The sequence below is a fragment of the Takifugu rubripes genome, chromosome 16 (assembly GCF_901000725.2).
Source record: "Takifugu rubripes chromosome 16, fTakRub1.2, whole genome shotgun sequence".
Taxonomy (NCBI): domain Eukaryota; kingdom Metazoa; phylum Chordata; class Actinopteri; order Tetraodontiformes; family Tetraodontidae; genus Takifugu; species Takifugu rubripes.
In genome coordinates this window covers 3,042,121-3,064,492 of record NC_042300.1, presented here as the reverse complement: position 1 = coordinate 3,064,492, position 22,372 = coordinate 3,042,121, and the positions used below count along the sequence as shown (strand labels likewise).

The following is a 22,372-nucleotide window of genomic DNA, read 5'->3' as shown; positions in this document are numbered from 1 at the left end:
GCTGAAGAAATCAGAATAATCACAGCAGAAATGATTCCATTCATGTTTATTTGAAAACAATCATTTTCCACTTCAACTGCACTTCCTGGTTGGTTCATACATGATATTTGTGTTCATTTCATAAAACATCACAATATTTACCCTTTTAGATGCACGTTGGCCTTTTTTGCCCTTTTTCGTTTATATGGTTGTCATGTCCAACAATGACTTGTGCTTTGAAAGAGAAATATTTCAGCTAAAGACATCATAAAAGAGGGAGAATAGAAAAAGTGGTGATGAGTAAGAGAATATAAAGGTGGAATCTACACGGATACAGACTCAAATCTGGGAAGAGAAGAAGAGTCGCGTCTGACTTCTCCCTCAGCTTCTCCTGCCTTTGTCCATTTGCTGATTGTTGCTCTGTAACAAACTCTCACTGCTGGTGAGCAGAGTTCTGATTAATATTGCTAAGCTACACCACTCTCCAGGAGAGTGGGAGGAGCAAACATCAAAGGATCAAAGCAGCACAGGAAGCCTCAATGTCACGACTGTTAAATGTATTAACACATGTTTGGGGCTCAGAGCGCAGAGCGGTTCTTTAAGTTCCCCAGGAACATTAAAGTTCAGACACAACAATAAGGTGCTTTTGTCCGACAGGTTTTGTGTGCGTGTCTGCAGAAATAATGCCGTAAGATTCATGGGTGTGTAGGTTGATCGCCTTCGCCATGTTCACGCATCACCTGACCTCCCAGTGAGCGAAACTCAAACGTCGGGAGGAATTTGTACAACTGTGTTCTATCAAAACTCATCAAAAATAATTTAGAGCAACACGATGCTAAAGTACTATCATAGCCATTAGCATTGAATCGCTTAGCTAACGTTTGAGACAAACATGAATAAAGGAGTCACATGACCCTTCAGAGAGGAGCCTGAGCTCAGGTCACAGGTCAGGTCAGGTGATATTAGCATAGACGTGACAGCAGTTAGCCATCTGGTGGGAGTTGATACAAAAAGTAACATGACCAAGGAGGTAGCCAAATTTTAGCATAAGATGTGTGTTGTCTGGTGGTTTGCCTGCATTTGTCCAATATTTGATTATGAAATGTGTTGCTAACGTCGTCCTGCATGTCCCGACAGCTAAGTGGATTTTCTGGAGAAGGAGGCTAACCTTGGCTGTTCCCTGCACATGTGTAGATGATGGATGGACTAAATTTTCATTATGAACAGTTATGAACAGAAACCAGTTGTAGTCTGACGTTTCTCCCACATCCGCCGTTGGCAGCTCAAAGGCGGCGGTGGCTCAGACCTGCCGCAGCGCCTCGGCAGCACAAGCGGGTGTTCATATGTACAAAGACTGGAATGTTTTCAAGTTCTGACCAATGTTGAAGAAAAGTAGATGACGCAAGATAGATGTTCGTGTGCGATGGATCAAGGTGGGGGCGGAGTCAAACATGCCGCCGAGCAGAATGCGAAAACGATACATTGAAGGGAGAAAAACCTGGGCCTGGTTTAAAAAACAACTGCAAACACAAGCAGGCAAAGCTGAGCAGATTCAACATACACGCAAACTACGACCTTACCATGAGTTCATTCTAAAGGTTATGTGCAGATACATATGCTGATAGAGTGAATGTATTCATACGCTGGTTAAATAGTCCTCCAAAACGTACTTCTATGTGTATATACCTCCAAGCTGAGGGCATATAAATATGTCTAACATACAAAGCTATATTACAGGTTACATGTCCTCGCCATAATGCACACCAGAGCTAAAAACCCATGCTTTACATAGAAAAACGCATCCACGACATTTAAGAAGAAAAATGTACAGTTTATGAAACATGGTAACAATAATAAATAGTATAATAGAATTGTTGCTGTACACAAAAAAGCCATTTTCACTCATATAAAAATATGTTTTAGTGCAACCGTACGTAATAATTTCCATAACTTCACATCGCGTCTCAAGACTTTAAGGTGTCTGAAAAGAAAAGGAGGGGGGGGGGGCATTTATTACAGAGCTGGGGTCAGAGGTCAGGGGTCAGGCAGGAACGTGAGGGTTTACAGTCTGAAAGAAAAGGCACACGCATCGCCGTCTCTTTCTTTTTACGGACGTACCATTTTAGTCTGTGTCGAACCGTGTTCGGGGGGGGGGGGGACACGGCCTGGCTGGAAGCTGAAACCAGCACTTTGTCTTCATGTCAGTCGGGTTTACGCGACAGTTTCCATCAACTGAATGTGCAAAAACTTCCGTCCCTTCTGATCCAAACAGACGTGTTTTGTGGCTCTACGGCGCTTCTCTGAGCCGCCGCGTGCTTTCTTCCTCGCCATCTCTCTCTGGCTTTGGGGATTTAGGCGCTGTTGATCGGTGGTGGTTTTCAGATGGGGTGCTGAGGGCGCAGACGGAGGTGTGGGGGGGTGTCGAGGTTGGGGGGTATGGAGGCCTCAGCTCCAGGCCGCTAAAGTGCTGTGGTGGAGATGGCGAAGAGTGTGGCGGCGGCGGCGGCGAGCACTGGTGTGGTTGGGAGTCGGGGGACAAGGCAGGAGGGGAAGATGAAGTTCTGGCTCCTCTTCCTCCTCGATCCGAGCGTTCCTCTGAGCGGATGCAGAGTGAAGCGATAGCCTTGGTGCAGGTGTGGATGCTCTCCTCCTGTTCCAGCTGTGCTCCTGCTCCCCCTTCAGCGCCCCCTCCCGCTCCCCCTCCCCCCTGAGATGAAGGTTGACTCCCCTGACTTTCTCGCCCTCCTTCCACCTGAGGGAAGGTGGCCTCACTGGTTGAAGAATCCTCTGAAGGGCTGTTCTGAAGCTCCAGGTGGGACACCAGCAGCGCCCCATGCTGGCTCAGGGGGGTGGGGACAGACGTGGGGAGGGAGTGTACCATCTGGATCCCTCCAATAGGGATCATGGGGAACGGCGAATGCACCTGGAACACAAACTCTGAGTCACACGTCTGATCATGTGGTGAGTCACATTTTATAAATCTACGGCAGTAAATCCTTCAGAACCTGAATGCATCATCTCAACAACCCCCCCCCCCTCATTCCCCCCAATCTCAGATCCCTAACTGGTACCCCGCCAGATGGGTCACACCGCCACCTCCAGGAAAGAACCTGCCTGGAGCTGCGGGATAGCGTATTAGTTACAGCCTTCTCGTTAATGTGGGGGGGGTCTGGGTTCAAATCCCAGCCCTACCAGATCCTGCCTAAGGTGCTAGGTGGCAATGGGGAGCCGGGACGATTGGGAGTCGGTCATTTTCAGCCCCCAATCTTAGGAGAGGTGAGAGGGCGGCTATCGGGCAGCTATTATTACTGACCTGCTTCTGAGAGTGGAGTGGGAGGTGACTGAAGAGGACCTGGGGAGGTGGGCTGTCCTGGTCCTGTTTCCATGGTAACGGCAAGTCTGAGTGATTCTGAGACAAATATGAGAAAAACTCAGTCTTAAGTTACAAATATCATGTGACTGAAACAGATGTGAGAAGCTGCTGCTTCATTTAGTCTGGGCCTTCAAAGGTGTCTGACTCGTTCTCCAGCTGTCAGACATCCTCACACTTTCTATTGTTCCCTTTCCTCCAAAGCAGAAGAGCAGCCGTAACCTCAAACAACCCTGAAATCACTTCAGCTTCTCTAAATATTGATTGGTCTCACCGTCTCCATGTCTGTGCTGCCCCTGTGATGGCCCACGGGGTCCTGGTCCGCCTGCTGACCCAGCCTGAGCGTCCGGGAGCGGCTCTGCGGGCTGACAACACGACGCGACACTTAAACTGAGTCAGCCACAAACAAGAAAACGATTTTAAAGGAAGCGTCTTTAAAAACCTGTGGTGACGAAGATGACTGTACAGTCCTCTCCGAGGGGAGACGGGTCGGATCAGCCCCCTGTGGCGGCCTCGTGGGGACAGGTCGCGTTTGTAGTCCCTCCCAGCTGGGGACAGCAGGGAGAGGGGTCCTCTCCTCGGAGACAGATCTCGCCGATATCCGCCCGCCACTCCCAGGTCCCTCTTTGGGGAGATGTGGCGCAGAGGAGAAAGGTCCCGCCGAGGCGAGAGGTGGCCAGCGTGGGGGTCAGGATGGAGGGAGAGGTATCGATGAGCTGAGGGTGATGATGAAGGAGAGATGGGGGAGGGGCAGCTGGAGTGGTCCAATCCTGGCGATGAGAGACGGGAGGAGGCATAGGAGAGGTCAGGGGAGGCGACAGGGAAGTCTTCATCCATACAGGAGGAGCTGGAGGAGGGTGGTCCTCCACCACCAACCCTCCCAGCTGGATCAGTGGGTGGAGCCTGTGGTGTGATCCGGATGCTCGGCACTGTGGTGAAGTAGCCAAAAAACGGTGGCTTGTTGTTCCCAATGAGGTCACAAGCCAGGTGAGGATGGGGCTGGGAGGAGGCCACTGCTGTGATGGACAGGGACGGCAGCGAATAAGGCTGAGGGCTGGTGGAGCGGGAACGAGTCTTGGGGGTGGAGTCACCATCATAGTCCTCCTCCTCATCATCGTCATCATCCACATCATCACCATCCTCTTCTGCTCCCTCAGAGTCTTCAGCATCTGAAAACTGGTGCTCCATCAGGGCTGCTCTGGAGGACCGCTCAGCCCGCTGACCTTCCTCCCCAACATCTGGAGAAAAAGAAAGATGAAGCTCATCAGCATAAATTGTCGTTGTTCTACCTGAAGGTTCTAACTAGTCTGAAGCAGCAGTTCTACGCCAGAGCCTGGTTTTTAATTCAGTGAAGAGGTCTTATTTGCCGCCCTCTTCAATTTTGTTGCATCTCCATCATGAACAGCCTGCAGAGCAGAGCTGGAGTCACGGAGCCGAGCTGGTCAAGAACCTTCAGATTCTGATGATGAGGGTCTCGGACTAAACATTGTTTCTACTGTATGTTCCCTTAATGGTCATTTTTAGGCTACATTCATCCTGTCTCTGACAAACTCTGAACCAAACAAGAAGATTTCAGCCTGAAGGAGACGTTAGCAGGAGCAGCATTTGGAACCACTTGGAGCTAGTGAACTACATGTAGGCCCAATCAGATCCAATAACACAGAACCACTTCTGTCCAACAGTTTCTCACTAAACCACAAATATTTATGTCTTATACAGTTGTTGCTGCTGCCACACACACACACACACACACACACACACACACACAGTAAATGTTCCCAGTTTTCTTTAACATCCTGTCAGTTTACCACTAATTACAGGACCTAGACAAATAGAAATGTTTCGCCAATCAGGAAAGCAGCAGATGAGTGTTGGCCTGTGCATCATTTCCAAACAGACAGGTTTTCAGACTGTGGAGGATGAGCTAAAATGCCTAAATGCTAAAATACTCTTGTAGCTTTAGCTGGAAGCCATAGAAACCATTCACACACCCATAATATTAGCTAAACAAAATCATCCATCCAAATATTGGTTTAATGGATGACGTGTGTGTGTGTGTGTGTGTGTGTGTGTGTGTGTGTGTGTGTGTGTGTGCGTGCATTTCCTACCTCCTTCATCTGCCTCGTTGTCCTCAACTGAGGACATGGAGACGCCCAACTCCAGACACTTTTTCATATGAGCCTTCGACTTCATGTGCTTCGTCAGGTTTCCTGCACACACAGACAGATATCTTAATGTGTGGGGTTCACATAGAACTCATCTGGCAGCCTTGACATCAGCATCACATGACAAGAATCGACCAATGACGTCTTATTTGTCCATCATGGTGTTTAACAATGAGCAGGCTGGGTTCGAGTGGTCTGTGTGAACCTGTAACCCTCCCTTTCTTTGTGAGGGAGGGTTACAGGTTCCAGGTTCCAGCCTGATGTCTGTGCTGCTGCTGCTAACTCTGTGTTAATGGTCATTCAGACAGAGAAATGCCAGAATTCCCACCTTTGGTTTTGAAGGCAAAGTTACAGAACTTGCAGACGTAAGGTCGGACGTCCGTGTGGGTGCGGATGTGTTTCTTCAGCATGCTGGGTTTCTTACAGCGGATGCCACATTCCTCACAGATGTACTTCCCTCTGCCGCGGCCACGGACATAGACGTAGTCCTCATTGGATTTGTACCTGCAACAACAGATAAAACCCCATGGTTCCATCTTTATGCATCTGCAGTGAATCACCATATTCTGCCGTTATTCAATGCCTTTAAAAAGGTGTAAGAAGACACAAAGGTGTGATTTTGGGTGAACTGTCCCTTTAATGAATTAAAGGGACAATGAGTAAAAAACCCTGCAGCTACTACAGGTGCTTCAGGACCCCACATAGGTGACAGAAGAGAACATGAATCTGGATCAGCTCCAGAACTGATTTAGAAGCAGCTCTTGAAAATGCTGCCCGGTCAATCAAACGACTCAAGTGTGTATGATGGACTTACCCTCCTTCAAAGATCTTGATGCGACTGGGTTCGGTGCCGGGCTGCTTGGCCGACGTCTCCTTCTCTTCCTGCTCCTCCTTTGAATGCTCCCAGGACGCCACACCCTTCCCCTTCCTCCCAAAATGACTGACATCAACTGGCATGAGCTCAGGTTTTAGCTGTGGCACGGAGGAGCAGATGGTTATGACAGCGTTTTCTCCAGACCTGCGTCTCATGGACGCACGTACCTGATCAAACCTAAGCTTCCAGGCTACAGATGACACCAGTTTTCCAGAGCTGGGAGGTGAGATGGTTGCTGGCGTGTAGATTAAATCAGAGTTCCTCCTCTGTTTGGACCTGAGCAGGGCCAATGTTGCCTTGGTGCTGAGGTTGAGAGGGTTGGGGTTGTATGAGCTCACGCACCAAGAACTATAGACGGAGCTGTGCACGGCAGCATGGCTGCTGTTCGGCTTCGTGTAGTTCAGAAAGCACCAGCTGACCCTGCTCATGGTGCGCAGGCTTGGGAACTGGAAAAATTGCTGAACGTCAGCCACATCAGTTACCAGAAGTGTCTGGCCCAGTCTGGATAACCCTGAGCTTTGGTTAGCAGCTATTTGAACCAGCATGCTAACAGTCGCTTTGCTGAGGACATCCTGCTTTGTGCTGTCAGCCTCTTTGTCATTCGAGGACATGGTGGACTGGGGGTTCCCATCGGGCTCTCCCTCTAAGTCCTCCACACAAGGCTCCTCTGGTGTGACCCAGCCTCCTGAAGCAGGGAAACGCTCGGTGACGATCTGGAGTGGAGGAGTGAAGCTTTCAGGCCGGGGAACATCAGGGAGATGAGGCGCAGATGAACGCACAGGAACAGCAATCTTGGTGGCAGCAGGCAAAAAGCCTAGAGGAGCTGAGGAGGCCATCTTTTCAGAATCATCCATGGAGTCTTCATCCTGCAGATGGCCTGGCTGCTCTCGACCTGGCAGCTTTTCAGAGCTGCTACACCTGTCAGGTCCACTCAACTCCACAGCGCTCATCTCCTTCAATATCTGCCCATACATTCTCTCCTCCTTCACTCTTTTCTGCTGCTTTGTTTCAATAAAGCGCTCCAGGGAGCTAGTTGGGGATAGCATGCGCTTGCCACCCCCCATGCCAGATCCCGAGGCGTCCGTGGCGGATATGGTTCCTGATGTTAACGACAACGGAATCCCTGTGTTTAGCTGCTGCTCTGAAGCTGAATTTGGACTCTTCCAGCGTGGGTGACACAGAGCTGCACTATCGGTCTGACCCAGGAAGTGCTGCAAGTTTAAACTTGCCCCACCTCCGCCTCCACCTCCTCCAGATGCTTTGCCAGCACTTACAGTGTCTGCTGGGATATTTTCAGCCATTCCTGACCTGACTGACATGAGGCCCTGTGACCAACTGCCCTTAGTGGTTACAAGCTGACTAACGCTAGTGTACATAACACTCCCAAATGTTGGCACATGTGTTTGGATACGCACAGGAACCAATATACCAGGCATAGAGGTCTGAGAGCCAAGGTTCTGGGTAGCAAAGACAGGTTGGATCTGCTGCAGAAGGAGAGGAGGGGTGGTGGAGAAAGGATGGGAGTTTTTTAAGGAGACAGATGCAAAATTGAGCTGTTGTTGCTGGGACTGGGGAGAGGCCCGAGATGAGAAAGAGGCTGAGTAGGTCTGTGAATTCGGAATTTCGGATTTTCCATCGTGTCTCTGTCGTTCATGCGGTTGTGGCAGCGAATGGAGCACTTGTTTGCTCGCTGGGGGACCAGGAAGGCTGCCTGATGATCTAATCTGAAGTTTTTGTAGTTGCTGCTGAGCCTGAGGGGAAGGCTGCTGTCTGGATGTCTGACTGACCTCCTGACTCCAAGCTAGTCCAGTCTGCTGGAAAGAAGGGAAGGAGGAACCACTTTGGTACTGTTGGATCAGTTCTTTCTTCATTAGCTCATGACCTGGATGCTCTCCCTCTGATGACGAAGTCTGGCTCTGCAGGCGATGCTGCTCAGACCTACTGTGGAAAGATGTTTCATGTTGAGAGAAATGTTGGGTACAGAGTGAAGGAACTACCGGTACATAAGGCCTTGATATGACCTCTTATCAAAGCCTTCAGTACCTGCTGTGTAGAGGCTGATCCTGTAAGCTGTCTTCACTCGTACTCTGCTGGAGAAAAGGCTGGTGGTGCTGTTGATAAGCTCCTACACCTGAACAGAACCAGAATCCCATTCTTTAAAATCAACAACAAGTCCTGTGTGTCCAATTGTGGACACAGAATCACTCTTGAGAAGAACTAATCACGTACTTTAACCTATAAAATATCTCTGAGCTAACTCTAGTCCAATGCATCAAATGTTAACTATTCTACATGGTGCCTTTTACACTTAATCTAAATAAATAAACTGATATCATTGTGAGGAAAGACTTACCACCAATGCTACTGACTCCTCTCTTGGCCCTGCAGGACAGATCACTACTGCCATGGGGGGATTCTGCTGAAGCGTGCCATGCCCCGTGTTCTACTCGTTCCTTTTTAATAGACAGCTCAGGAAGTCCTGGTTCCTGAGTGACTGCCTCCGGATAAACACTTAGTGAAGGCTGTCCAATGAAAGCATGAGCACAGAAGGGACGATGGTAAAGTTTCATTTTACTGAGACAAAATAAAGACACATGTTCCAGCTGCAAGAACTTAGAACTCAAGAGCTCAAAAGTTTAACTACGTATAGCTGTTCAAGTGGGGAGCTTTTCTAGTACCTGACGGACAAGATACCCCCGCCGGCGCTCCTTCATCGCAGAGGCACTGCAGTATATCTCTCCCTGCCTGGATGAGGGCAAACTTCCACAGTCAAAGGACTTGCTTCGTATGTCAGTCAACTCTGGCAGCAGTGTGCATGGCGCCTGTTCAGATGATGACCTCCTCATCTCTCTCTGCTGGTGGCTGGCGTGACCACTGCCCGGCACAGTCAGGAACTCGGACTGTTTAGGACCGCTGAACACTGCTGCGTCGTCCTGTTGACAGAGGCACAGAACTTCAGATTGGGATTAAATACAACATGACGATGAGGAAGAAGCTAAAGTCTGTTCCTCTATCATCTTCAGGACACAGAAATTAACTATACTGTGTAAACTGGCTTATGACCACTCACCTGTTTAGTGGGCGAGATAGACTTCAGCCCTTCATCTCTGTCAAAAGACATGGAGAAGGAGGAGGAGTGGGACAGGTTGCTCTCCTGACTCGGGCTTCGGGAAAGGCTGGTGCATGTGGATTCAAAGCTCGATTCTCCCGATGAGTGTTCCATATCTGTCAGCCGCAGGCGCTTCTTCTTGGGTGGGAGTTTTTCTGATGGCATTTGAGAAAGGGTGTCGCTCCTCTGTGGAAGCTGGAAATCCTCCACATGTTGCTGCTGCTTCTCTGGTTCCTTGGTCAGTGGTGCTTCTGTATCTTTCTCAGGCTTGTCTGGCTCCTCAGTCACTCTGATTTCAGGAACCTGGATATTGGGTTGCCGGACTAGTTTGTGTGGGATGTGATATGGCTGTCCAGGTGAGGCAGCGGCTGAGGAGGATGAGAGGGAAGCCTGGTCACTCTCACTCTGTGGCTGTGGGTCCATGCCCTCTGTCCTCAGTAGGGCTGATTCAGGACTTAAAGTGTCTTCAAAGACATCGGTGTCAGACTGCTCAGAGAACTGGCTGGATGGAGCTTTATCTGATGCTTGATATCCTGGCTGCTCAAAGGACTCGGACTTTTCAAAGGAATTTGGCCGGCTGAGGGAGTTGGTGTGCTGGATGACTGATATGACATTCCCACCTGACTTCCTGCCCTCAGAGTCAGCGAACAGTGCAATGTCTTCGGAGCCCATACTGGCACAGGTATCAAAACTGTCTGCACTCTGTAGCGAGCCCTTCCCTGTCGGGGTGGCCCTTGATCCATCAAAACTACCATGTTTAAACTCATAGTCTCCAATCATCTCCACAGAGCCACTGCAGCTACTGTCACAGTTCCCAGGACTGTCTTCTTCATCTCCATCACTTTTTTCCTTCCTTCTTTTTCTTGTGGCAATTTCTGATAGACTAATTTTTGTACCGTAAGGGCCAAAGGCAATATGCTCTGGGCCTGCCGGGCTGCGCTCACCAATCTTCATAACCAGGGATGAAGCCACATTCTTGGGTATAAGTCCGTATCCCTCAGCCTCTATTACATGGGTTTCATTTGATGGATGTTCAAATGCGGTCTGTCTCGTGAGTCTTCGTGGTGGGTAAAACACATCATTCGATGTCATCATCTCATCAAAAGAGTGACTGCCTCGAATTCCTGTTGGAACACTCAGGTTAGAAGGGGAGGATGATGGCAGGGAGTTTGTCCTGATAAGAAGCCCAGATTCTGATGGAGGCTCCAGAAGCCCTGTACTACTTTGACAAGGTCCTGTGGGATTCTGCTTGGGTTCTCCAGAGACTCCTAAATCCCCTCTGAAACAGATATGATCTTCTCCCATTTTACCAATTTTGAGAACAGCACCTGGATGTTTTAAGCTACCAAAGGCACTGGGGCCTGCCCCTGCCATGCCAACTGTGATAGACTGTCTAGATCTCGAGTTGGGTCTGTAGTACCAAGTTCGACCAAACATTATCTCTTCATATGTCTTGATGTTACTATTGGGAGGGCTGATCTGCTGTTCTGCACTCTCAGAACGTGAAAAGTAGCCAGAGTCTGTGCTGCCTTTGCTATGAGGACTTAGAAGGTTGAGAGACTGGGACATGACTGACTCCAGGGCTTGGCCTTTCTTGTCATTCAGCCTTAGTGCCAAACGTTGCTTGATTGTGGGGGACTCATCCAGTGAATGTGCTCTGCCAGCCTGTGAGGCCAACATGTGGTGTGAACCTTTTATGTCCTGAAAGGGTGGACACTCCAGCCCTGCAGAAGGGACTCCTCCCGGCTTGGGGACAATCAGAATAGGCACCTTCATGGAGCCCGCAGGCAGGTCTTCAGCTGAATCAGCATATGCAGGCTCCACACTGCCTGTGAGCATGGTACAGGTTTTATATTTCAAGGACAATTACCAAAGCTGCATAACTGGTCATCAATGCATCACAAAACAATGTGCATTACTCAGCAAAATAAACAAAAGAATGTACATTTCAACATGACATTTTATGTGTAATTACCTGCACTCCTATCAACTTCAAAGGAGATCTGTGGAATCCCACTATCTTTGTCCATCAGCATGGTGGAGCCATCCATACCCTCCTCATCTGTGTCAGTACTCTGGTCTCCATCTGAATGTACCTCAGTTTCACCTATTAGGGAAGCCTGGTCCATGTCCCCAGAGCGGGCCACAGGTAGCTCTGTAAATGGTACGATTCCGGCCTTGATGGCATGAGCATGGGATTTGCGATGCTTATAAAGGTTGCTCTTGGTTTTAAAAGAGAAGCCACAGGGTATACAAGGATAGGGCCTCTCTCCAGTATGTGAGCGAATGTGTTTCTTCAGGACACTGGGCTTAGCACAGGCTCGACCACAGTAGTGGCAGATGTACTTACCAGGCTTTTTTGGCTTCTGGTCTTTTTTGCTGTAGCCTTCCTCTGCCGGTTCGGAGCCTGACTGAGGATATTTATCAAATGAGCTTGGTAAACTGGGAGATTTTTGGCGTGGAAACCTCCCTGAGCAAGCCCCATGAGGGTGTGTGTGTACTGGGTGTCCTACTGAATACAGTTCCTCAGAGGGTAACTGGCCAGCAAATGGCCAGGCATGAGGCTCGAGACCGGGCTGAGGTTTGGCTCCTGAGAGGAAGCGCTCACTTTGGGGGTGCTGAGGGTATGGCTGGCCAAGCTGGTAGGAGTATCCACGTGGGAACCCCTGAGCAAAAGGCCCTTGGGGATCTTGAGATGCTGAGCTTCCCATCGCTCCGATTGACACAGAAAGCATCTTTCCAGAGTGTCCTGTGAAGTCGTAATTCTGCTGTGGTGGTAAGCCCCCAGTGGCACCACTTGGTAAACTTTCCTGTTTTTTAGCCTCAAGGTCAGCAAAAGTGCTTTGTTTGGGGTTTGCAGGTTCAGATGCCCACTTTCTTTGCAATGACATCTTCTCCTTTACTGGTTCCTTGTTGGAGCATTTGTGCCCGGTTGTACCCGATTCACGAGGCTCCATCTTGTGAAATTTGGAGAGTGGGATGAAAAGTGGGTGGTGGGAGCGTTGGGAGGGGAGGGATCTGGAGAGTTAAAGGCTTCCTGAATTCTTGGGCATGATAGCTGAACCAGTGACCCACTCAGACAAGTTCAGACACACATTGGTGACATAGACGGACTTTGAGGTCGGAAATATGCCGGTCATAAGAAATGGTTCCCTCTTTCTGCCATGTCGTAAACACTCCAACGTTGTCATGTGCTAATTTTCTGTCCAGTGGCTCGAGTGATCTAGAGAAAGTGGGATGAAAACATATCTGATGACTTGATTAACTGTCAGGGTGGATTTGATGATTTCAGGAAAAACAAGTTTGACAACATACTCATTTTTGTCTCAGTGGAAATCCATGTAGCGTCAGTTTCTGTCCTGATCCAGTTTTTTCAGTAGAAGAGCTGCAGAACAACAAATACTTTATCCATAAACAATGAAGAAAGTCTCTTCAAGTGAATTTAAACTGAGCAGAAAATCAGCAAATGTGTGAAAAAAGGTATCATCTGTTCTTGCTAGAATCCATCTGTTCTTTGACTACTCCCTTTCTCCTCCCTCCTCCCACTCAGTGAATCACTGATGCACAGCGAACCAACGCTGCTCCTCAAAAGATACAAAGGTTTATAAATAGCTTTGTGGAAGTGACGTCTGGCGTGTCATAACGCGTGTAGGTGTCCGAGCGGGCCAAGTGAAAGAGCAGCCGGCAGAGCCGTGCAGCACCGTTACTTCCTCTCTGGGTGTCCGTCTGCCATCCAACAGGACATGTGCTTGTTCAAAAAGCAAACAGGAGGGCAACAGAAATAGAACAGGAACACACAGACGGTGTTGGCAGACCCTGCAGGGTTGCAACTGCAGAGCAAACAGGGCTGTGGACACAGAAGGTGTTTGTTTCTGCTGTTAACGTATCTTAACCGCAGCGACACCTGACAGAGGAAACACAGCAGCCTCGCAAACACCTGCTGAAGTTGCAACTTTGCTTTGTAGTTCATCATCTGCGGCTTTAAACAACCTCCTCTCTGCTCTGATTGCAACATACACACAAAGCAGCGTTGGTTCTGTAAGCAATGACGTGTGCGTCTGGGGGTCCGATGGTCTATAAATAGCATTTAAAGCAAACATGCTGCATTCTGAGTGATGTTGTGTCAGACCTGGGTGATATTTTTATTTTCCATGGTGTTAAGAGTGGAAGAATGCATCCAGAATTGAAGAAAGAACTCCCCTGATTCAGAGAAAATGTACATTCAATTATATAAAATAAGGTATTCAATAAGGTTGTGATGCCAACTATGCAGAACTGTTACATAACATGCACCCATGACCTATTGTGAGTCACATGAACCTCTGTTCCCTCCAACTCTGTGCCCCTGTGTCTCACCCTGACAGATAGAAAAGTGCCTTCAAACTGGATAATTTGGAGGGTTTATGGTACCACTGATAAAGACGGAGCTGAGCCGTGGGGACCCAGGACAAACTCATGGTAAAACCACCAGCACCACCAGTTTCCTCTACCTCTTGAAGTCCCTCTGCCTTTCAAATGTGAACGCTTTTCTATTTTTACCTGAGTGAAGCCTCTCGCTGTTCTGACTTGCCTACAACTTGTATGTCTCTTCCTGCCCTCTGCCAGCCCACACACACAGACACACACACACACGCATGCACGCGCGCGCACAACTGCTTCACACACTCCCCACGCTCATCAACACCAAAGGCTGCGTCTCTCCTACGCACAGGAACTGTCAAGGCATGTATGAATAAAGCTTTATATAAGTCATCCACTGCCTCTGCAAGCAGCAACCATTCAGCAGCTTCAGCACCAACCCAGAGACAGGAAGTCCGACACGAGTCTGGACCACAATCAGCTGCAAGGTCAGGGTGGCCATGTGTACGAGGGAGCAAGAGAAAGTGTTGGGTATGTGTGATTCAGATTAGGGAGCAAGGTGGTAAGAAAAGATGCTAAACTAGGAAGTAGGAATTACCAAGGAGGACACAAGTAGCTGAAACAAGAATGGACTAAGTTTAAAACTATAATGAGCTCTTAAAGAACACCCCCCCACACACACACAAACACACATGGCTCATATTTCTGAGAGCTCAGTCCAGTATTCAGGTACTTTAGGGTGGTCAGACGGCGTGTGAATTATTTAAACATGTTACTAATGGTTTCCATTCAGTGATTAACCACTTTGTAGAGGCAGAGAGGTGGAGATGGGCGGAGTTACAGGGGGCACTTGGCAGCCTGTTTGTTATTTGGCTCTGCTCAGTTTGGCCCCAACTGGACTAAAACCACACACATCAAAAACACCACCTTTGTTATACCTGGAGGGAACTAGAACTTACTGGAACAATAAGCTGCTCTGCAGTGTGTGTGTGTGTGTGTGAGAGAGAGAGAGATCCAGGACACTTTTGAATAACTCTTGTGAGTCTTCCACTGTTATTTTCCATTCTCCGAGTTCTCAGGCCAACACTGCAGAAATGGCTAATAAACCTGCCTGGACCTGATCCCACCACACACACACACACACACACACACACACACACTCACACACACATACACACACAGAGAGAGAGAGAGATCTGCAGTACAGCAGAACTCAATCAGGCTACTTGTTATTTCTGTCATAAGGAGTGAAAACAGCACATGTGTGGGAGGTGGAAGCACAGGATGTGTGTGTGTGTGTGTGTGTGTGTGTGTATGTGGGAGAAGGAAGTTGTTGCTGTGCCAAGGTTACCATTCTGATTCTGCTGTAATAAAGGCTCAGATCCACAAGAGAACTCGCCGCTGCAGCGCGAGAATCAAACCACCCCTCATTTTCAATGAACTACACACTCTCACCCATTCACACACTCCATCAATTCCATCAAGCTGATAAAATAATAAAATCATTAATAATTACAATTATTAATACAAATCAATAAATAAATGTATAGTTGACCAGAGCTAGACAAGCAGCTAAGAAAAACAGGCAAGGCTCAAATATAACGGATAAGAATAAATACCAAGAGAAGGTCTTTCAGGCCTGGAAGAGCCGTGAGCGCTCACCTACAGAGCCCTCCTGGGACTCAAGAGGGGTCATGTGACATAAACAGCACTTTGGTAACCCTGAGCTGTTTCAGGCTGCTCAGGGCAGAAAAAGGCTGAGAAGAGGCTGCAGCCCTCGCTGACCTCCAGAGCTACACTTTCCTTCACAAACCTGGAACAAGCAGCCAACCATCGTCTCTCTCAGCAGCAAATCTGTCCCCTGAGGGCCCTGGAGGTGAGCAGGGGGGTTTCAACAGGGATTTTTGGGGGTCAAAAAAACAACGTGGAAAATGCTGACAACCTGTTCAAATGAAGCCAACAGGTTTACAGCAGAGGTGCAGATGCAGTTTAATTGGTCCATAAAATCTCACATATTCCACAATTCCAGATGAACAAACAAGACGTGTTTCTGACTCTTGACTGAACTCCCAGAAAAGGAAGTGAGAACCTGAGAACCTCAAACCAGGACCAGATTAGTTTTTCATATTCTCTTTTTAATATGACTTACGCACCAAAAACTGGACCTCGCTGAAGCTCCTGCGGTGCTTTTAATTTGAAAGTCTGTTTTCTGAATTTGAAGACTCCGTAACATTTGTTCTTGAAGACCGATTCAGTCCAGCTCTGCTTAAAAATCTGAAGCCCTCAGCATCTGACTGGAAACAGGAGTCAGCTGACAGGAAGTGAGGTGGCTGACAGGGATGTCCCAGCTGTGATTCGCGACAGACGTGAAAGCTCTGAAGACATGAACTGATGACTGGGTGCAGGCCTCATGTAGACGACCGCAGATACCCAGTAGGAAAGGATGACATCACAGACTAGGTCATCGGTGGGACCATCGTCCAAGAGAACACACACACACACACACACACAAACACACAGGGAAAGATGAGATGACAGCAACAGTTATGGCTGTTAAAGAATTCTATGTTCTCCATGCTGGCATATGTACAGAAACACAGAGTAAACCTACAGAGCTGCTGAGGAACAACACTGAGGGAGAAACATGGAAAAAGATGGAGAGAGAGACAAGGTGAAGGAGCAGGAGTAGGAGGAGGAGGAGGAGGAGGAGGAGGAGAAAAACAGGCGTCCTGTTGGTGTAAATTGCCAGTGGAAAAGAGAACAGTCATATTTTCCACAGAGCTGCTGGACTAGCCTTGAAACTATTACTGAGCCCTGTCTGTGTGTGTGTGTGTGTGTGTGTGTGTGTGTGTGTGTGTGTGTGTGTGTGCGTGTGTGTGTGTGTGTGTGAGTGTATATGTGTTTGTGTGTTCCTCTTCATTACATTTTCCACAACAGTTTGCAAAAAAATTGCATGAGGAAGCAACATGGACAGACAGAGGGGCCATGGATCCAAGTGACTTGACCTTCATTTTAGAAGCTTTTAACATCCACTAAAAGTTCCTCCTAAGGTTCCCCAAGCTCAGGCTGATCCTATCTCTGGCCCTTGGCCAGAGTGTTTCATTCAGTGTAAAACACCTCCAAAAGCCTTGATTGGAGTCATGACTAGGAGGAGCTGCTTCTATCAGTACCCCTGAACGCTCCTGGAGAACTTTTCTTCTCTCATTAAATGATGAGGTGCTTGCAGGTAGCTCGGGCTGACTTCATGTTCCTCTCAGGAACCATGGTCCCTGCAGGACATTTTCACAGCAGAAGCCTTCACACTCACCAAGGCTGAAAACTCTGTCTTATCTCTGTGCAGGAGCAGAACTTGTGTGACCCCAGGGACCACCTACAATTAATGATGACCTTTAATCAACAGTCAACACAACTGCTTACCTGAACCTTCAACCACACCCAGCAGAAAAAATGTCCTCACTTTGCACATAAAATGTATAGTTTACACACACACACACACACACACACACACACACACACGCACACACACACACACACACACACACACACACACAGTGTTGACTTTAAACCCACACACAGATATAAGTCTGTCCCCTCACATCCACATAGCAGCAGGTAGGTAGGAGGTGTGTGTGTGTGTTTGCGCGCACTTTGATAGGATGACTATCGTGTTATAGATTTAAATCAAACTCAGCAGCACAGATGGCTCAGTGGGAAAACTCCATTAACACGAGATGCTGAATTTTCTGCCTCAATGTTTCATCTGTGTGCGTGTGTGTGTATGTGCGTGCATGTCTGTGTGTGTGCTTATTTGTGCGCGTATGTGTGAGAGAGAACGAGAACATCAAAACATCCAGCACATGGTCTGTGGGGGCTGGGGGTTGTGTCTTTACAGAATTTTGGATTTGCACCCTGAGAGATGCTCTAAACCAGAGCAGCTCCTGTTTGGTACCAACACAAGACGATTGTCCGTATAGGCTAGAGCACAGGAGCAGTCTTCCTGTCTCTGGTTTGTTGGAGAGCCCATTTGCATTCACACTGTAAGCTATCTGCACCAGGGTACCAACCAGACCCACATTTTCAGGTGGCCCAGAGTCCAGATGAGATTTCAAATGTGCCCAAATACAGCGAACTGTCAAAGTCTAAATGAAAAAAGAAAATGACAATGAAAAATGAACCCAAACAATGAGGAAACCATTGGAACAACTGAAGAGGTTGTTGGCAATACGGCCTCCTCCTCCTCCCTCTGCTGTCTCTTATGGGCTCTCCGATCTGGTTGCCACAAATGTGGACGGGAAAATTTTCCAGAAGTTTCCCATTTGGCTGCTCTGAGGACGTCACACCTCCATGCTGCAAAGCTGTGAACAGTCCGAGTGTTTGTGAGCTTAGCTGCTGTCACTCACATCAAACAGCTGATGTTTCCAGCTGGAGCCTGAGGAACCATAGTTTAACTGTGTTTTCCCTTCTCGTTTCCATGACAATGGTGTTGGAAGGCCTGAATCCACAGTCTTTGGAAAATGGCTTCCAGAGTCAAAGGCTTTGAAAACATTATTGCCTTTGCGTGTAAACAGGAAGCGCCGTTTTTAGTGACGCGCTGCGCATTTCTCCTTTAGATAAAGGTAACACATGTACCAACACCACCAACACCAACAATAACAGCTCTGACCGAGCCACGTGTGCTGCTAACTGCTGCTAACTGCTAGGCAGATTATCAGCGCCAACATCGCCACCCATTGGTCTGGTGCGCCACTACATCGTTTCCAGGCATTATCATGTGAATGCAGCACACAAGCCGTCCATGGTGACAACGTCACTCAGCAGGTTCTGGTTCCAGCACAGTAGCAGCAGCTCAGGATGGTTTTAGTGGTTTTGATCTCTGTTTTTCTAGCATCGGTCCTTCTCTCTCCCTCTCTCAACTTTGCCTTCTCCTCCTCCAGTAATCTTTCCTGAGTCCTTTTCTTCGATAAAGTTAGACATTTTGTCAGGGGTCTTTAAATTAAGCATGCGACTCATTAACAAACTCTGCCCCCTCCCAATTAATCTGGGTTCTGCCTTAATGAACAGTCGTTAGACCTGTTTGGCTCTTCATTAGCCTCTTAGCTCCGGGGCCCGGAGCTCTGACAGGACTGTCAGGCCGTACATGGACGCCTCCCTGAGTGTGTGTGGGGCTGCGTGTGTTACCATTACCTCACTTGCTAATGGGGCTGTTCAAATATTTATGGGGCAGGAAGTTAAATGGCGAGAATGATGGTGCTGAGGGAGATGGCCGACAGGGAGGGAGTCCATAAGAAGACGGATGCTGCCAGCCTAAAGGGTCCTTCTACACCGCCAGACCTTCACTGTTAGCCTGTTAGCCTGGCACATCAGCCAGCTGACCATAAACATCTGCTGTCCTCCAGCTGACAATGAGGAAGGCTCCAGGTGGTTCGTGTCAGTCATACCCTCCTGCCTGCTTCTGCTCCTGCTGTCTACACATCAGAGTCCACCTGTGGCTCTCATGTTCGACACAACCGCTGTGAGATCATCACCCTCGTGCAGACCTCCACTCACAACGAGCAGCACAAGCAGCCCGGAGGACTTTTCGTCTGCAGGCCGTACGTGTGGAAACTCCAACTGGAGTTATCTTAAACTTACAGACGCCAAATTCAATAATTTACTGCAGCAATTTATGTTCAGTCTGAACGTCTGTTTCAGCCTCCAGGCGAGCGAGAAGCTCCTCTGCCAGCAGAGTGAGCTCATTCCACTCAGGTCCAGAAATGTACTGGCAAGCAGAGCAACCATCACAGAGGGATCATTACAGCAGTGTGTGTGTGTGTGTGTGTGTGTGTGTGTGTGTGTGTGTGTGTGTGTGTGTGTGTGTGTGTTTCAGGAAAGAAGTCACATGGAAACAACCAGGAGAATTGTTGTTCTAAAAGTTCTTGTTGATTCCACGTTTATCTTCAGAGATGGACCATGACGACATGCTGGTGGACTCCAGCTGGAGGAGAGGCGGCTGGTGACATCACAGCATCACACACTCTGGAGGGTGTGTGTTACACTGAGAGTGGATGGAGAGAGAGAGAGAGAGTGTTGCTGAGAAAAGACTGAAAGAGAAGGAAAGAGAGGACGAGTGAACGAGGTCAGCATGAAGTCAGTGTTGTGGGACTGGGTGGAACCAGATGGGAAACACATGCTGTGAGACACACACACGCGCTCACACACGCACGCACGCACGTGCACACACACACACACACACACACACACACACACACACACACACACACACACACACACACACACACACACGTAGACACACTCTCTCTCCTTCCAGCCTAGTGGGCGGAGTCTGGTGTGTTGAAGGATGAGCCTCTTCCTCTCCTCCTGATGTCAGCTAGTTCATTTAACAACACTTCTGCGGCATTCTGGGTATTTAGAGACCAACTCTAGTCTTGTTCTTCCTCTTTCTTGAGCCGAGGCACCATCAGTGCCGTCAGCCCAGAGGAATGTTCCAGTCACATGAGCGAGCAGAGAAAAGAGAAGAATGAGTGTGACGCCGCACAAGCGAGGCTGCTGTAGAAAACTAGCCCACAAGAGGTACGAACTCAGCTGACAACAGCGCTCAGCTCGTCTGGAAGAGCAGGTGCTCCTCACAGTCATGAAGCTTCCCGAAACGCTGACGCTCATTCTTCTGCCACCGCTGTCAACTGCTGCCATGGAAACAGTGCCAGAGGGGTCCGAATGGTTCTGTGTTTCAGAGCCACCTGCTGAGGGTGTGCAGGGCCACTGGTCCATGAGAAGGTGACACACACCTGACTAAGTGCTGAAGACAAGCCCAGTTTCATCAAATCAAATCAAATCAATCTTTATTTATATAGCATCTTATACAATCAAAATTGTTCCAAGGTGCTTTCCAGAATCCCAGGGCCTGACCCCAGACAAGCAACAGTGGCAAGGAAAAACTCCCCTTTAACAGGAAGAAACCTTGAGCAGGACCAGGCTCATGTAGGGGGACCCTCCTGCTGATGGGGGGCTGGGTAAAGAGAGAGGAGAAGGGGGAGGACAGGTAGAGGATAGGATAGGTAGGAGAGGAGAGGAGAGGGGTAGAGGAGAGGAGAAGTAGAGTGAAGGGGAGGTAGAGGAGAGGAGAAGGAGAAGGAGGAGGAGAAGGAGGAGTTTGTGTGTGTATGTATGTGTGTGTGTGTGGTGGGGGGGGGGGGGGGGGGGTCAGATAACTATCAGCTGATCAATAATCACTACCATGCAGATGTAAAGATTCCCTCGCAGCACTAAAAGGACAACATTCACTGTGGAACTGTGGCTCAGGTTGCAGGACTTCATTAAGGTTCATCTTTGAATGTGACTGCAGGAGAACATCATCATTCAGATGCAGAGAAGAAGAGAACAGGTGGACTTCACTGCACGCCGCTGTTGGTTATGTTTTTGGGAATCTTGCAGTGCCACTGTCCAACCACAGGGGAGACAGTTTGACCACTGAGGACAGGACGGATGGGGGCCCTAAAGGATGTGAAGACGTGAAGCAGGCTAATAGAGGAAGGGTGGAACCATCATCATTATCCTCATCACCATCATCATCATCCTGTGTCACCAGGGCAACGTGGTGAAGCTGTTAAATCTGAGCAGGTGTATCTGCAGACCAAGGACCAGTAGATCCACCAGAAGGATCCCGTCCTTGTCTTCAGACATCAAACAGCTTATTCCAATGAATCACTGCTTAATTCTGGGAATGGGATGACCACAGTTGATGGGAAATATAGTAACACACACACTCAGGCACACACACACACACATACACACACACACACACACACTCAGGGACACAAACATACACACACGTGTGCGTTTTATTACTTTGGCTCAACACGTGCTGGTTGTGCCAGTGCTGCATTCTTGATTGTGGAGTTTTAGAGGAAGAAAAGATCCAGACACATGAAACAAAGACAATTTGCATTAACACTGACACTGGAATCTCAACCAGTGCTCCAGCTGGTCATATCTGGACCCGTGGCACAGTTTAACGTGCACAACACCATGCCTGTGCAATCATAAATATACGGTTTAGTTTAAGCTTTTAAGCTAGCAATGCTAGCTACACAGGTCTTCATAGAGAAACACTCCACCAACTGGACAAAACTGGGTCACAAATGTCAGACTACCTCATGAAAAATAATGAGTGTGTGTGTGTGTGTGTGTGTGTGTGTGTGTGTGTGTGTGTGTGTGTGTGTGTCATTATAATGGTACATAAAATGACACGACGCTCCTCATAAAGGTTGAGCCAGCAGCGGACCTCCATAATTATGACGCCGTTTTGCTTGTTCAGCAGAAACCCTGAAGGTTACGGCTGATTCAGAGAGGTTCTGTGTGAGGTTCTGTCGTAGATCCTTCAGATGAAAGTGTTCTCCTCTCGCAAGCATTTACAGACACAAACTGGACTCAGCAGTTCAGTAAAATGAGACCCTGAAACAGACCCAGAACCATCTGCATTCTGCTTCCATCACTGATGGATTTACCGCTGCTTGAAC

At 48.5% G+C, this 22,372-nt stretch overlaps 1 protein-coding gene across 6 annotated transcripts in view; it reads right to left on the bottom strand.

Moving 5' to 3' along the window:
* Window positions 1–29: 29 nt before the first annotated feature.
* The window catches only part of hivep2a (HIVEP zinc finger 2a), a 37,736-nt gene continuing 15,393 nt past the window's right edge, over window positions 30–22,372 (bottom strand). For 5 of the 6 annotated variants that reach the window (XM_029849526.1, XM_029849525.1, XM_029849527.1 and 2 more), the window contains 13 exons: window positions 12,813–12,882; window positions 11,473–12,720; window positions 9,459–11,326; window positions 9,067–9,321; window positions 8,742–8,910; window positions 8,432–8,519; window positions 6,329–8,329; window positions 5,843–6,018; window positions 5,458–5,559; window positions 3,792–4,587; window positions 3,624–3,714; window positions 3,293–3,388; window positions 30–2,902 (listed from right to left, as the gene is read on the bottom strand). In XM_029849526.1, the coding sequence (XP_029705386.1) occupies window positions 2,267–2,902; window positions 3,293–3,388; window positions 3,624–3,714; window positions 3,792–4,587; window positions 5,458–5,559; window positions 5,843–6,018; window positions 6,329–8,329; window positions 8,432–8,519; window positions 8,742–8,910; window positions 9,067–9,321; window positions 9,459–11,326; window positions 11,473–12,454 (7,260 nt within the window). In that variant the 5' untranslated portion in view covers window positions 12,455–12,720; window positions 12,813–12,882 and the 3' untranslated portion in view covers window positions 30–2,266. The remainder of the gene's footprint in view (window positions 2,903–3,292; window positions 3,389–3,623; window positions 3,715–3,791; window positions 4,588–5,457; window positions 5,560–5,842; window positions 6,019–6,328; window positions 8,330–8,431; window positions 8,520–8,741; window positions 8,911–9,066; window positions 9,322–9,458; window positions 11,327–11,472; window positions 12,721–12,812; window positions 12,883–22,372) is intronic. The other variant, XM_011611813.2, reaches the window with a different exon arrangement.